Consider the following 16708-nt stretch of genomic DNA (forward strand, 5'->3'; position numbering starts at 1 on the left):
GGCTTCAGCCCTGACTCCACCCAGTTCCGCCTCCGAGCGGGAGGGGTCTTTGGGCAGGGAGTCGCGGTGGGCTTCTGAGGTCTCCGCGCGCGTTCCTCTGGAGCCTCAGGAGCGTACCCTCTTTTCTCTTTTTCCTTAACTCTGCCCTCTATCTTTTTCCTCTACAACGCCATCCCGTGTCCCCCACCCCGGCCTTGTGCCTCCTCAGACGTCTGAAGTTAGGGTTCTCCACCAGGGTCTTTCCTAGGCGGCGTCTGGACTCTGCTTACTGCTTGCAGGAGTTGGGCGATCTCTTTTTCCTCTCTTCTTTGCATTCGCACTTAGGGTTTGGGCACACACCTCTCTCACGCACGCACACCCCTTTCCCTTTGGGGAATGGGAGTTCCTTGCCACGCCCTGGGAGTGACTTTTTGTCAACTTTTCAGTTTCTACTTCTGATGGTGAGATCATGATCGTCGCCATCTCTTTATTGGCCCTCCAACCGCATGCCCCTTGCCTGACCGGGTCTTTGTCGCGGAAAGGGTTTCCCCTCAATTTTCGGAAGGGATGGGCAGCAGATGAGGGAAGGAATCTCGCTTTTGAGAAATAGGTGTTTAAGGTTCAGTGCAGTGTTCTAATGAGAATAAAAGACAAGTTAGATTTATTTATTTATTTATTTTAAAAAAGAGCACTTTAGGGCTTTCCAGCAAGCGTTGATGTTGACAAATATTTAGGGGGCGCACCAACTACGGAATAAAGTAGACTGTGCAAAACGACACTGTATTATTTTATTATTAAAAATTCTGCGTGCAAAAAGTGCTGAGGAGGTAGTGGAAGGGGATACTGATGAGGTGGGAAGGTTGATCCATGGGAAGTCTAGCCTAAGGGTGGAAGAGCTGAAGGCTTGAAATTCATCTGCTTCCAGACCAATCCTTGTCGGCTTTAGGAAGGAGATGAATTTTAATTTGGGCTCCAAAAGAGTAAAGGGGACTTGAAATGGGCTAAGAGAAGAGAGAAACTGCTTCCTGATACTGGGGTTGGAATTGGGGAAGGATAGAAGAGGTAGATATAACAGATGCTGCTGCTGCTAAGTTGCTTCTGTCGTATCCAACTCTGTGCAACCCCAGAGACGGCAGCCCACCAGGCTCTCCTGTCCCTGGGATTCTCCAGGCAAGAACACTGGAGTGGGTTGCCATTTCCTTCTCCAATGTATGAAAGTGAAAGTGAAGTCGCTCAGTCATATCCGACCCTCAGAGACCCCATGGACTGCAGCCTTCCAGGCTCCTCCGTCCATGGGATTTGCCAGGCAAGAATACTGGAGTGGGGTGCCATTGCCTTCTCCAGATATAACAGGTGAGGTTCCCTGAACTCAAGTAAAATGTGTCAGCAGGGATAGATTGGGAAAGAAATAGTGTTGAAAAGCTTGGGATCATAGGCTACTTTAAAAAATCCTTGTAGTTTGGATATTATTCTGTATCAAATAAAACTGAGAGCAAAAAATTAAGATTGGGTGATTTTTGTTTTTTCATCCTAGGGGAACCTGATTTGAGATCAATTCTTGGAGAACACAAAGAAGTGTGGTGGTATGTTCCAGGTGTGAGTTTAATTTAAAACCAAGAAGAATTTTGTCTTATAGCCTGTTTTGTTTGTGGCTATTCTTAGCTACACTCTATAGTTGTCATTTTGAAGCCTGGTGATGTAAATTTATTTTCTTAAGAAATGCATTTGCTGTCCTTGTGCATCATATTACCTGAATTGTAGTCAATTCATTGGGCAGACAATAGTGATTGCTATTTATTGAGCCCATGAATGTTCCAGGCACTATCATAAGCACTTTGTTGCATAATATTAAGAGTCTTATGATGTAGGTACAATTTTTCTAGAAGAAACTAATATGTCAAGAACTTAAGCAACCGCCTAAAGTCACATCGTTTATAAGGAGTTGGGGTTTGGAAGTCAGATTTCTGACTCCAGAGCCCATAGTCTGTCCATGATTGTTTGCTGGTCCCAATGTTCACTTTTGTTCTTGACTTTCCATTTGTGGTAAGGAGAGGTTATTGTGAGATACATTCGATCATCTTGGCAAAAACACAAGTGATTTGCTTTTAGCTTCTCTGTCAGTATGTATCTGCCATAAAGTAGCTGCCAAAACCAAGTTAGCTTAACCGCTACTGCAGCGCGGCTAATTGTGTCTGCCAAAACTGTAGTCAGTATTACTATCTCTGATTTAGATGCTTCTCTTTATAAAACTTGTCATACCTCTAGGCTATTTGGGCCTGGACAGAATTTTGCCTTTTATTATATTTTAGGCTTTAAGTGACCTTCTGGGGCACTGGGTCTCCTCCATGACCTTTGCCCCACATGAAGCATTGGAGATGCAACAGAGTATGACATATGAGCTTTCTAGGTTTAGTTGGGGAGATAGAGACCCGTCATTCTGAGATGATATAGTATGTAGTATAACAGAGACAGGTGCAAAGTGCTACCGGAGGATGAAGGAAGATGTGACTGTCAGGGAGAGTCAGGAAGAAGGCTTCTGTGAGGAGGTGACTTGTCAGATAGGTCTTGAAGGGTAAGGAATTTACCAGGTAGGGAAGAGTACAGGGGAGGCCTTGCAGATAGAGGGAGCAGTCTGTGAAAGATACGGGATTTTTACAAGAGCAAAGGTGTGTCCAGTAATAAGGGATTCACCTTGGCTGGGGTGCAGATTGTTTCGGGAAAGGAAGGTATAATGGTAGAAGTGTCTGGAAAGATAGGTCAGGGCTGATTTGTGAAGAACTCTGAACTCAATGATGAGAAGTTTGGGTGTGCTCACATAGGCCTATGTTTCTAAAAATGTAGGGCATCTACCACTGGTAGTTATGTTGTACTCCCACAAACATTTAAAAATTTTATATATTCTGATGTGGCTTATAAAAAAATAAAACCAAATTACATCATTAAATCTAAGGTTACTTAAGATACAGCTTAGTGAACATAGAAAGTAACCAGTTTTGTGTTGATTTAAAAAGAAGTAAGTACACATGGTGTGTGAATATGGGAAAATGAGCAGGTAATATTCCAATGACTGAAACTTGGAAAAGAGTGCTTGTTGGCAATAAAAACATGAAAATATTTTAGATGAGGAATGTCATGATCAGGCTTTTGCTTTAGGATGTGCTGAAAGGGGACGTGATCAGTTAGGAGGCTGGCAGTCTATTCCAAAGAGAGCCGGTGAGGACCCAGGGAGCAACACACGGGAGGAGGGAGCAGAGTTGAGAAACACTTAAGAGGCGGAATCTGTAGGACCTTGTAGGTTTGAATATTATTCTTTTATCAGTTTCCAAGGTGGTGCCACTGCTCAAGAACCCACCTGCCAGTGCAGGAGACATAAGAGTCGTGGGTTCGATCTCTGGGTCAGGAAGATCCCCTGGAGGAGGAAATGGCAACACACTCCAGTAATGTTGCCTGAAGAATCCCATGGACAGAGGAGCCTGGTGGGCTATAGTCCACGGGGTTGCAAAGAGTCAGACATGACTGAAGCGACTAAGCACGCACACACGCATTTATCAGTGTCATCTGAACTATTTTAAAAGCCTGTAGGCCATGTGCCTGTTATCCTTTTTATGCTAAAATGAGCATATATTGCCTAGATCAGGCTATGTTCATATATATCCATGGAGGTAGCAGCGGAGGCTGTTGTCATGAGTGGGTTTAGATTATACATAAGCATCCTCACTGTCTTACTGAGTATCCTTGAAAGCTACAAGATACAAGGAGTTATACAAGGGTATGAGTGTGATCTGTGATCCTTAGCCATCTGGGAAACTCCTTCAAGACTCAGCTCAAATATCAGCACCCCTGTGAAGCATTTTCTGTAACTCCCCCTCCCTCCACCACACACACATGCACACACACATGCATGTGTGCACACATACACGCAGGCATGCACACACACGCACGCACACAGGAAGCAGTAGTAGGCACGTGGCTTTCACAGGACCCTGCACTTACCTCTCTCCTCTGTCCTGTACTACACCATAGTGTGCTGGTCTGTGGATGTGTCTGTCTCTTCCCTAGACTGTGAGCTCCTTGAGGGCAGGGACCAGGGACCAGCTCTTATGTATCTCCACACCCAAAGCATCCAGAATACTACTCGGTGCATGAAGTGAAGTCGATCGGTCGTGTCCGACTCTTTGTGACTCCATGGATTGTAGCCTATCAGGCTCCTCCATCCATGGGATTTTCCAGGCAAGAGGGCTGGAGTGGATTGCCATTGCCTTCTCCAGGGAATCTTCCCAACCCAGGGATCGAACCCAGGTCTCCCACATTGCAGGCAGATGCTTTACTGTTTGAGCCACCAGGGAAGCCCACTTGGTGCATAGGAGACACCTTATAAATGGTGATTGGGTGAGAAGAATGGATCAACATATTTACATGAATATAACTCTGGACCTTGGTCCCACAGAGTGCCAAATACCATAAAAAGATTAGCTGTTTGCTGCCTTTGCTGCTTTTGCAGAATGAAGTAGTAAGTTAGAGTCACTTGGGTATACAACTTCACTCAGTTCAGTTCAGTTCAGTCGCTCAGTCGTGTCCAACTCTGCGACCCCATGAATCGCAGCACGCCAGGCCTCCCTGTCCATCACCAACTCCTGGAATTCACCCAAACTCATGTGCATCGAGTTGGTGATGCCATCCAGCCATTTCATCCTCTGTCGTCTCCTTCTCCTCCTGCCCCCAATCCCTCCCAGCATCAGGGTCTTTTCCAATGAGTCAACTCCTCACATGAGGTGGCCAGAGTATTGGAGTTTCAGCCTCAGCATCAGTCCTTCCAGTGAATACCCAGGACTGCTCTCCTTTAGGATGGACTGGTTGGATCTCCTTGCAGTCCAAGGGATTCGCAAGTCTTCTCCAGCACCACAGTTCAAAAGCATCAATTCTTCGACACTCAGCTTTCTTCACAGTCCAACTCTTACATCCATACATGACCACTGGAAAAACCATAGCCTTGACTAGATGGATCTTTGTTGGCAAAGTAGTATCTCTGCTTTTTAATATGCTATCTAGGTTGGTCATAACTTTCCTTCCAAGGAGTAAGCGTCTTTTAATTTTGTGGTTGTAGTCACCATCTGCACTGATTTTGGAGTCCCCAAAAAATAAAGTCTGACACTATTTCCACTGTTTCCCCATCTATTTCCCATGAAGTAACGGGACCAGATGCCTTGATCTTTGTTTTCTGAATGTCGAGCTTTAAGCCAACTTTTTCACTCTCCTCTTTCACTTTCATCAAGAGGCTTTTTAGTTCCTCTTCACTTTCTGCCATAAGGGTGGTGTCATCTGCATATCTGAGGTTGCTGGTATTTTTCCTGGCAATCTTGATTCCAGCTTGTGCTTCTTCCAGCCCAGCGTTTCTCATGATGTACTCTGCATAGAAGTTAAATAAGCAGGGTGACAATATACAGCCTTGACGTACTCCTTTTCCAATTTGGAACCAGTCTGTTGTTCCAGATCCAGTTCTAACTGTTGCTTCCTGACCTGCATACAGGTTTCTCAAGAGGCAGGTCAGGTGGTCCGGTATTCCCATCTCTTGAAGAATTTTCCACAGTTTATTGTGATCCACACAGTCAAAGGCTCTGGCATAGTCAATAAAGCAGAAGTAGATGTTTTTCTGGAACTCTCTTGCTTTTTCCATGATCCAGCGGATGTTGGCAAATTTATCTCTGGCTCCTCTGCCTTTTCTTAAACCAGCTTGAACATCTGGAAGTTCAAGGTTTATGTATTGCTGAAGCCTGGCTTGGAGAATTTTGAGCATTACTTTCCTAGCATGTGAGATGAGTGCAATTGTGCGGTAGGTAGTTTGAGCATTCTTTGGCATTGCCTTTCTTAGGGATTGGAATGAAAACTGACCTTTTCCAGTCCTGTGGTCACTGCTGAGTTTTCCAAATTTGCTGGCATATTGACCATACCACTTTCACAGCATCATCTTTTAGGATTTGAAATAGCTCAACTGGAATTCCATCACCTCCACTATCTTTGTTCATAGTGATGCTTTCTAAGGCCCACTTGACTTCACATTCCAGGATGTTTGGCTCTAGGTGAGTGCTCACACCATCAAGATTATCTGGGTCATGAAGATCTTTTTTGTACAGTTCTTCTGTGTATTCTTGCCATCTCTTCTTAATATCTTCTGCTTCTGTTAGATCCATACCATTTCTGTCCTTTATCGAGCCCATCTTTGCATGAAATGTTCCCTTGGTATCTCTAATTTTCTTGCAGAGATCTCTAATCTTTCCCATTCTGTTGTTTTCCTCTATTTCTTTGCATTATCACTGAGGAAGGCTTTCTTATCTCTCCTTGCTATTCTTTGGAACTCTGCATTCAAATGGGAATATCTTTCCTTTTCTCCTTATTAACTTCACTAGAGGTTTCTTTTTTCTTTTCATTTTCTCCCACTTTCCTGTGGTTTCCCTTATCTTTTTTTTTTTTTTTTTCTCACATTTATCCACCCAGCCTGCTGTTCCTTAGGCCGGGCCATTGCTTTGCTCCTCTTAACAGAGTTCACATTGCTCCTGCCCCGATACTCTACCAAGGATCCACCCCTCCATTCTACCCACGAAATCCAGTTGATCTCATCCTTGAAATCACTCTGAAAGGGGTCTCCTCCTAGTCATAGACACTACTAGTGGGGCTGTAATTTGATCAAGCCTTTGTGGAAAGAATGTGTCAATATCAATAAAAAATCTGCAAATGGAACATAGCTTTCAACTTCTAGGGCTCTATGCTGAGGAAATCAATGTGAAGTTTGTAAAAATTTAGCTCCCAGGATGTCTAGCCCAGAATTGTTTATAATAGAAAAAGAAAAAAGAAAGACGGGAAAAAAAGAAAAAAAAATACATTTTAGATGTCTAATACTAGAGGTTTGAATTAAATCTATGATGATACATCTATGGATTACTAAATAACCATATAAATTGATGTTCCCAAAGAATATTTAATGATATAGAAAGTTGTTTATGATATATTAAGAGAAAATTTAAATTATAAAGCTGATCTGTTTGCACGCGCGCACACACACACACACACACGTCACACATGTATGCTCACCCCCCAAATCAGTGTACATAGGAACATCCCAGAATGTGAAATACATAACAAATTATTAATGGAGTTTTCCTTTAAATAGAAAGTTTACATGAGTTCTATTTTTAGCCTTTTCCATATTTTTGCTAATCCTCTATAATAATATATTTGTACATTTTTAAAAAGTTATTTAAAAATGCTTTCTGCATGTCCACCGCTATTACCATTGCCTTAGTATGGGGCATACTGCCCCTCCTACCCTGTAACACACATGACTTCTACCCAGAGTTACTACCGCCTCCAGCCTTCCTCCCTTCCAATCCTTTCCCCACCAATGCTGACAGAATGAATGATGTCTCTAAATCACAAGTCTAAAGCTATCCAGCCTGTATAAAATAGTTCAAAGGCTGCCCATTGTCCTCTAGATAAAAATCTAAATTTCTTAGACTGTTTATAGAGCCTTTGAAAATCAGTTCCCTGCTTTTGTTTCCAGCATCACTTTTTCCTGCCACAGCTTACTTTTCTTGGAGACTTAGGCCAGTGCCTGATGCCTAATAGGTGTTTAGCTAATGCTACCCAAATATTGGTGTTCATTGTATGGGTTAACTATTATGTACCAGGCAAGTTAGCAGTGTTTCATTTCATCCTCAGAGTAAAAACGTTAAATACACACAATAGTTATCCCTATTTACAGATGAGTAAAACTAATTAAATAAAAGTGGTAAGAAAATAATCAGAATAAAGAACATTTTTTTTTCAGAAAAAAATCAAACTCCTCTGTCATAATACAGCTTTCGTTTTTCTGCGGCTCCTGCCAGTCTTTGTCAGTATGCATCCAGACTTGGTTCATTCCCTTGGGCAAGTTATATGTGACCACAGCATAACAAGAACAGTCCAGACTGACATGATCTCACTACATCACTATTCACATTGTGTTAATGTACAGAAATCCTTCCTTTGTGTATACAACACTTCATGCAGGAGGGACAGAAGAGCTCCAATTGCTCTGTTTTTCTTTCTGTTTTGAAATTCTATGTCTTTTGGGATGGGGATGTCAGCAAAGAGCTACAGAAAACTGTGATAGAATTGAATGTACAAGAAACAACGTGTCTCATGGGAGCCAGTGTCATTGGTTAATTTATTTTTTCTAAATGTCATGTAGATGTATTTTCCAGCAATCTGTCCCCAGGGAAGACCTTGGTTGAATTCAACTGTTAATCCTATTTACAGAATGCAGCTCATGCATGCACTATATTCTTGCATTGTTAAGTGATCTTAGACATATGTAGTGGATTACCATAATGATGCACAATCAGGTGAATATGTGATATCTGATTTTCTCTACAAAAATATATCAGTGTTCATATTGTCACTCAGGATCCTGCCATGTGGTCTTTCCTTCATTTTTCTTACAAATAATACCCATTGTGCAAAAATGGATGCAATTTAAAGGATAGAGGTCCTAAGCATGAATTGTCAGAATAAAATGATACCGCCTTGTAAGGAGTTCTCACCGTTGTATACTCCAGTAAAAAGAATGCATAGTTCTGCTCCATGATCAAATACATTGAAATTGCAAGTAGAGTTTCATTTGATGATTTATTGTGAGCTTACTATGTCCAAAGCACTCTGCTAGGCACTGCCCTAGATACTTATAAATATCCCCTTTTCATGCCTTCCAGACAGACAGAGAGATCTAGTGTACATATAAGAATGAGTGTGAAAGAGCAAAGGAAAGAAAGAGAAGCTTTCAACAAGCAGACCCATCATATAAATGAAAATTTACTACACTGAAAATTGGGATACCTGCCAGTGGGGATTTATTCTTTTTTTTTTTTTTTCCTCTTTTTCCTCTGTGGGATATATAGGCAAAAAATGAGCTCCCAGATAGCTGATAAGCAAATGATCTACTTCTCTATTTACAAACTGTTTGAGGGAAGAAACAGGGACTTTCTATACGTCCAGCCCTGCACAAACCTGCTGGGGATGTTGTGAGAGTTATGACTGTGTCAGCTTTTCCAGGGTTTCTGTCTCTACTGCAGAGATTTGGCAGACACCTCAGACAAATTTTATGTCTCTTAAATCTTGCTCAAGATAGACTTGGCTTTTAGATTTATATGTACAAAAAAAAAAGTGAAGTGTTTACCAGTTTGACATTTTTGAAGATCAAAACAGACTCTGTTTTTTAAAAAAGTTCAGCACACACCTCAGTTTAGTCTACAAAAAGGGCTAATTGATTTTGCTATTTGTTTCAAACAGCTGAAATGTTTACTTTCTAGAAGTGGCAACTGATCATATGTCTAAAGATTTATATGCCAGGACCCAGTGTTGCATCCTCTTTTTCTTGCCTGCAAAGTCTCAAGTTTTGCTATAATCCTCATTGTCCTTTTTTTGCCTTTACTGATACATAGTAGAAGGGGCTGTAGGCTGGGAGGTCTGGGGACAGATACTGGCAATCTAGAAGAAAAATAAAAGATGGTTTTTGTTAGCTCCTCCCTGTCCCCCTTTTTGGTTCTCAGTTTTTCAATGGTCCCTTAAGCACGATAGTGATAGGTGAGACTAGGAACTGGAGAACTTTCCATGACTCCATTAATAAGGCTGGTCCAAATATATCAGGCAGGGAGAGCACAAATACAAGTCTGGCTGTAATTCAGAACAGTTGAAACACTGTGTAGAGAATATTACATAAACAACATGGCTTCAGTAGTGAACTGTGAAGACAACTTTGGGGAAATCCCTAGTCAGGGCCCTTCTCATCCACTCCAGCTGCTCTTCTTAGCCAGCAACAACTGCCACTAAGAGCTTCCTGGGGTCGAAACTGTCCCACAGTTAGGCCCCATGATATGCCCTTCTACCATTTCTTCTTCAATCAAGTCCTCGAACACACTTCACTAGGATTACTTTGGTCACATAATATTCTAATTTTCACCTTTCAAGAGATGCTTAGTTCGAATTTAAGGAGCACTTGATATTCAAGCTTATTTACTCAATAGACATTTAAGCACATATACAGGACCAGGCCTTTTGCCAAGTGCTAGGAATACAGTGATGAATTAGAAGTTGTCCCTGCCTGCCCTTAAGGAGCTCACAGTCAAGTTGGGAAGACAGACAGGCAAACCAATCATTTTATTACAATAACAAAGGTGCTCAGAGAAAGAGCTATGTTATAAGGTATCCTGGGAACATGATGGAGGAAATTACAGCTAGGGGTGGGCTCCTTACAGACCAGAGTCTAACTGTGCTGAATCACAAGATGAGTGGGCATTGCCTAGAATCTTGGTGGACAAAGGGGTGGTGGGAAAGAATTCCAGAAAGAGGGAACACAGCACATGCAAAACAGTCACATGTGTAAAAATGAATTGTTCAGAAAAAGGTGAGATATTGTGTATGAGTCACTGAGAGTGTGGAAGAGGGCACAGGATAAGGATCTGGGAAGGTTTCTTGTGGCCAGTTGGTGAAGGAAGTTTGTTGTTAAGGAGCTTGACCTTTATCCTATAAGCGGGGATGAGCCAGCACAGGGTTTTAAATGGAGGCATAACATGATTCGATTGGGGGATGGGCTTTATGGGGAAAAAACTGGAGACAGAAAGTCCACCTTTTGACTTGGGAAGTGATTAGGGAAGGCAGTCTGAGAGACCTGCTCTAATCACTTGCCCCTATTCAGGAATGCCATCTCCACTAGGTTGTTCACTGTACAAGGATCACTGTGAATAATCATTTCCTTCTACACGCAGGTCAGAGCTTCCTGCACACCTTCACGTGTTGCTTAGCTGAATATTCATTCTTTCCAACTCAAACCAGTGGTCCCAGTAGTAACTTGGGCTTGATACTCATGAAGGAAATCAGAGTTTCAAAGCATAGCTGCTAGTTTAAAAAACCATCTGAGGCTTATTTATTGCTTACTGAGTCAGTGGGTCTGAGGGAGAGAAAAGGACAGAGGGTGAAGAGGTGCCTGTTTAAGAAACGGACCGCAAGTAACACGTGAAGAAATGACTGCAGTGGCCTAGTTGTCTTTACTTGAGTTGAAAAATAATTTGAGAACCTCTAGTTACACACAGACAAAAAATGGGCAGCACCCTTGGAAATCCCTAAAGGCCACATTGAAATAAGGGAAGTAGAAGATATAAGGGCCAGAAGTACATGAGTATAAAATAAATGCACAATGAAGAGAACTGTGCCCAAAGGGTCCTATCTAGCCAATCAGTTTTGGAGCATATTATTTCTCTGACTCAGATACTATAAATGGCTTCCCATCATCCATAGGATGAGGTCCAAACTCTTTAGCCTGGCATTCAATACTTTCTGCGGTTTGGCTCCAACCTGCCTTTCCCGTCTTCATACTTCTGTCCTAACAGAACTTATCTGGCCAGCCAGTTACCCTCTCAGACACTGCTTTGGCTTTCCCTCATCTACACTGTGAGCCCTCTCAGGGTGGTGATTATGTTTCTAACTGAATCTGCCACAGTGCCTAGCACAGTGTATTGCATGTAGTAGGCACCCAACCAGGTGGCGCTAGTGTTAAAAACCTGCCTGCTGATGCAGAAGACTTAAGAGATGCAGGTTTGATCCCTGGATCCGGAAGATCCCCTGGAGGAGGGCATGGCGACCCACTAGTATTCTTGCCTGGAGAATCCCATGGACAGGGGAGCCTGGTGGGCTACAGTCCATAGGGTCACAAAGAGTAGGACATGACTGAGCGACTTAACACACACACACACGCACACACACACACAAATATATCTATGGGTTGAGTATTGTTCCTCACCCCCGCCATTCTTTTCAATTTCTCTACTTGTTCACTCAGTTGTGTCCGACTCTTTGTGACCCTCTACTGCAACTACAGCATGCCAGGCTTCCCTGTCCTTCACCATCTCCCGGAGCTTGCTCAAACTCATGTCCGTTGAGTCAGTGATGCCATTCAGCCATCTCATCCTCTGTCATCCCCTTTTCCTCCTGCCTTCAATCTTTCCCAGCATCAGGGTCTTTTCTAATGAGTTGGCCCTTTACATCAGGTCAAAGTATTGGAGCTTCAGCTTCAGCACCAGTCCTTCTAATGAATATGCAGGACTGATTTCCTTTAGGATGGACTGGCTTGATCTCTTTGCTGTCCAAGGGTCTCTCAAGAGTCTTCTCCAACAGTACAGTTCAAAAGTATCAGTTCTTTAGCACTCAGCCTTCTTTATGGTCCAACTCTCACATCCATACATGACTACTGGCAAAATCATAGCTTTGACTAGATGGACCTTACTACTATGAACTTAATATCCTCTCTACTAAAAATGGCAACTGAGACACTAAATGTAAGGGGTCAGTTTTCAATAAACTAACTATAAAATTTTTATTTTGAAATAATTTTAAATATAGAAAAAATATTTATAAAAGAATCATAAAATTTAGAGAACAGGTGAGGGCACTGAAGGAGGCTTCCCAGAAAAGGGACACCCTGGTTACTGTCTTAAAGACTAAGTCATTATTGATATACAGCAAAAGAAAAGGAGAAGAAGAAAATTTTTTAAAAAGTCGTATAAGGACTGTCACGTATCATTCACTCAGATTCACCAATTTTTAATGTTTTACTGTATTTGATTTATGCTTCGACATATAAATATGGTCATTTTGTTCTGAAACATTTGAAGTTGAAAAAGCTGTACCCTTTACCTACCCTTCTCCTTTTTCCCTCAACCTTTTATGATGAAAAAATTAAATATATAGAAAAGTTGAAAGAATTACACAGTGAACACCCATATAGCCACCATTCAAATTCTAGAATTAGCACTTTATTTGCTTTATCACCTTTTCCTCCATCTATCCATATTTTTATGCATTTCAAATTGGGTTGCTGACAGCTATATTATTCTAAGTTCTTCAGTATGTGTATCATTAACTAGATGAACAAACTATTTTATGCTCTGAAGTCAAGCTGTTCTTCCAATTATATCTGTGTTTACTGTGTTGCAAAACTTCTGATCTACCTGTGGATCTTAGATCTGTTTGGCCATGGGACACAGGTCTCTGACGCAGTTTTGGATGATGTCCCTCCAGTTCACCTAGTACAGTGCCAGACACGCATTCCATAAACACCACTTGACACTGATGAGCAGAGACAGAGCTAGAGCTAGGGGAAGAGTCACAATGAAACTAGAATTAACTAAGGGAGGAGAGGTGTCTCTGCACAGAGGGCCATGAGTGAATGAAACAGAAGCTGGGGCTTGAAGAATTGGGGGGAGATGGGGGCCTTAGACCACCTGGTACTTTCAGCAGTACTTTTATCTGCTGCGTTCCAACCCTCTCTTTAGAAGGAGAGATTCCAGGAAACTAGGGACAATTGCTGCTCAGCAGAGTACATGACAAGTTTCCTTGCTACTACTTAGGCACCACCAATTAGTATAATCATGTCACTTCATGAATATGCTAATCTACAGCAAGACTCAGCTTAGTTTTAGAGAGTATGGATGGGCCACTGAAAACCTCTTTCAAACTAAATCTGTGCTACAGGCCAAAGAGTACTTGAGTTCAATGAACCCTAGTTTCCTTTCTCTTTGTAACCTTTCCTTTCTTGCTCTGTTGCTTATGAACACAAGTACAGCTCTAATATGCATTTATTGAATAATTACGTTGTGCCAAGCACTGTGCTAGTTGCTACCACACCATTAACACTTTCCAACAACCCAGTGAGTAAGCACTACTTCTTTTCCCATTTGCCAGATAAGAAAACTTGAGACTCAGCATGGTTAAGTACCTTGTCCATAAGCCAGAATTCAAGAAACTCAGGTTTGTCAGACTGCAGAGCCCAGTAGTGTTAACCACATTGTTGGATAAAATTTTTGTTTTAATTGTCTATCCAGTATAAATGTAAGGGGATTTACATTTACTGTATTGAACCAGAAAGTCCAATTGAATCACTGAATTAAGAAGGAATTCAGTCATTCAGACTTTAATCATTAGACTGTTGGTATAGGAATGGATTCAGATTGCTTGAGTTCAAATCCTAGATCTATCGCTTAGCAGTTGGGTGACTGCAAGCAAGTTACTTAACATCAGTAAGCCTCAGTTTCCTTGCCTATAAACTTAGGATGATAATACATACCATATAGTTGTGTTGTGAGGAGTGATTGAAAAAATAAAGTATCATGCCATGTTTGGCATGCAGTAGGTACTTTGCATAATTTAGATCACTTCCTTCCTTCCTTCTTCCTTTTAGGGACCAGACCACTTACCTGTAGCTTTCATTTGAGGAAAACAACCTGCTCCTGAAACATGTTTTGCAAAGAAACGTTCTGAAAAGGAATATTGGGCTGACTATTCCCAAGGCACATTTGCCCAGTGAGTAAAGACAGTTGCCCGGTTCTAATGTGAAGCATGTTTCAAAAAAAGCTAGAAACATGAATTCTTACGAGAGTTGGGGTGGTCCATCTCTCAGCTTCCTGAAGATTAGGGCCAAATTGTGACATCATCTATTTTGTTGCTAGACTAAATTTCACAATTCGCATAGAGTATTAGACCTGGGATATTGGTAATCCTACCCCAATCATTTCAAAGAAAGCAGGCTGAGTGAAAAAGAGGATAAGTGACTTGACCAAGGTCAAACAGTGAAAACAAATTGGAGAATGCAGTTTTCCCAACTCCTACTTAGTGCTGTACCATGGTTCATTGTGGGCTCTCAGGCAGGTGAAAGCAAGGCTCAATGTGTGCTCTTTGCAGGAGCTTGAACTGATTGGACTCTCAGGGTTTGGTACAAGTTTGATTGATTCAGAAAACATGAAGCATTCGTCTAGTTCAGATCGATTCACTAGTTGTTACTGCTTTCAAGCTATTAACAGTTCCATTTTGTTGGGATTTAGAAAACGAGTGTTGTTTCTTCTTGTTTAGGTTCATGGTTTGGTTCAAGTTTCATTGTTATTTGAAATCTTGCACTGGAATTTTTGTTTTTGATAAAAGTACTCGGTATCCAAGGTGGTTAACAACAGGAATTCATTTGAAAAGATCAGTCGGGCATGGTGACGGTTGCTGAGAAGGAGCTCAAGTGGATTAGGGAACCACTAGTGTTTATGTTCTGGAGATTGAAATTAGGATAATGGAAACATTGCAATGGGCTTTGATGTATATGTTTGTCTATTTGTTTTTATCAGGATTCTCTGATGCTTTAATTTCCATTCTTGCTAATATGGGTTGAAACTGCTGCCTTCTACCCTAGTTTATTGCCTTTGGGGACATACTATCAGTCATGTTCTAGACATGATCCTCACCTTTTGACAAAAGATCATCTTTCCTGGCCTTTCCCCTTTACTTTGAATGGGCCTTCTGAGGAACTTGGGAAATATGAATTTCAAGCTTACATGTGTGCAACAATTCAGTTGCAATGCCCAATGGCAGATCAGCTTGGTTCTGAAATACTACTTTGTTCCTTTCTTAACAGTGTGTATTTTAGTCTCAGGCCAGCTTCCTTTGCTGTAACTGAAGTTGGGCTGACAACTTTATTAGTGACCAGCCATGCCACAGATGTGTTAGTCACTGAGTTGTGTCCAAGTCTTTGCAACCCCATGGACCATAGCCCACCAGGCTCCTCTGTCCTTGGAATTCTCCAGACAAGAATCACTGGTGGAGGGTTGCAATGATGAGGCCCTTTAGAGAACTGTGTTCTACCCGCCTGGCTTTCCAAATGCCAAAGGAAAGTTCTGGTGCCAGGTCTACCAGTGCTTTTTCAAGCTCTTGACTGTTTACCTAAGCAGTTGGAAGGCTAAGATTACAGCTATGGTAGTAAAAGGGCCATTTCTAGTACCTCAGAAGGCAAGCACTTTCTAGGAGGTGAGGTTTTGGATGATTCTAGCAAGTGTTTTTCTGCATAGGGGGAAAAAAAGCTCTCACTTCAGATTCTTTTACTCTCCTTCCCTCCCCTCTCTTCTCTACTTATCCATTTTCCCCATTAATTTAATATAGAATTTGGATACATATTTTACTTAAATTTTCAGTATTGGCAATGACATTCAAGGGGGCAATTAGAAAAAACAAAGTTGTCTTTCTTCTCACAGGAAGTAGGCTAGGTACTTGTTTGAGTTCACCGATGGCATTGGAGGGGGCTCAGGGGAGCTGCCACCTGATATTTCTGCTATACTCCCACCTTTCATTGGGCTGCTTCAGATTTGGCCCATGTGGACAGACACACACTTTGGAAACCACCATACAGATGAAAATCAGGACATGTGGGAGTTGGCTGAACCATAGGCCCCTAGACGTTGCCTGGATCGTTGGCCACCCCAGGACTTCATGTACTAAAACTGTGTCCCAACTGAAGCCAGCTGGTCCCTGTATATATAGTATCAAAGCAGCTTGGAGCCTCATAAAGCATGACTTTGGAGTTTTACCTTGTAGATTTAGATAATCAACCTGAATCCTTTTCCACACACTGGGTAGTAAGGATGTACCAGGTTAATAGGAAGATTTAACAAAAGGAGATGCTCATTGTCTAGTAACTTTCATTCCAGATGGGACATAATACTAGACCTTACCAAAAACTTGACTGACTTTTTAGAAAGGAAAGAAGGGATTAGAAGGCTTCCATCTCTTTAATAAACTTTTGATGTATTATATATCAGATATTAAAGTTTTTCTTTTCAAAAAATTTTCTCCTGTGGAATTTTAAGAGCAAACACTAGTTCCTTCTACTTTT

General features: G+C 41.7%; 1 protein-coding gene across 16 annotated transcripts in view; it reads left to right on the forward strand.

Moving 5' to 3' along the window:
- The window catches only part of ENOX2 (ecto-NOX disulfide-thiol exchanger 2), a 289817-nt gene that overhangs the window by 297 nt on the left and 272812 nt on the right, over positions 1 to 16708 (forward strand). For 9 of the 16 annotated variants that reach the window (XM_086389286.1, XM_086389289.1, XM_086389299.1 and 6 more), the window contains exon 2: positions 1514 to 1573. Coding sequence is in view for 3 of the 16 variants with exons in the window: in XM_086389281.1 (XP_086245407.1) it covers positions 1191 to 1332; positions 1514 to 1573 (202 nt within the window). In the remaining 13 variants the exon portion in view is untranslated. Of the gene's footprint in view, positions 1 to 34; positions 1333 to 1513; positions 1574 to 16708 lie in introns of those variants that run through there. The other 7 variants (XM_086389288.1, XM_086389293.1, XM_086389296.1 and 4 more) reach the window with 2 other exon arrangements.

This window comes from Bos grunniens, chromosome X (assembly GCF_055505025.1).
Source record: "Bos grunniens cultivar Pamir isolate PY7600 chromosome X, Bosgru_T2T1.0, whole genome shotgun sequence".
Taxonomy (NCBI): domain Eukaryota; kingdom Metazoa; phylum Chordata; class Mammalia; order Artiodactyla; family Bovidae; genus Bos; species Bos grunniens.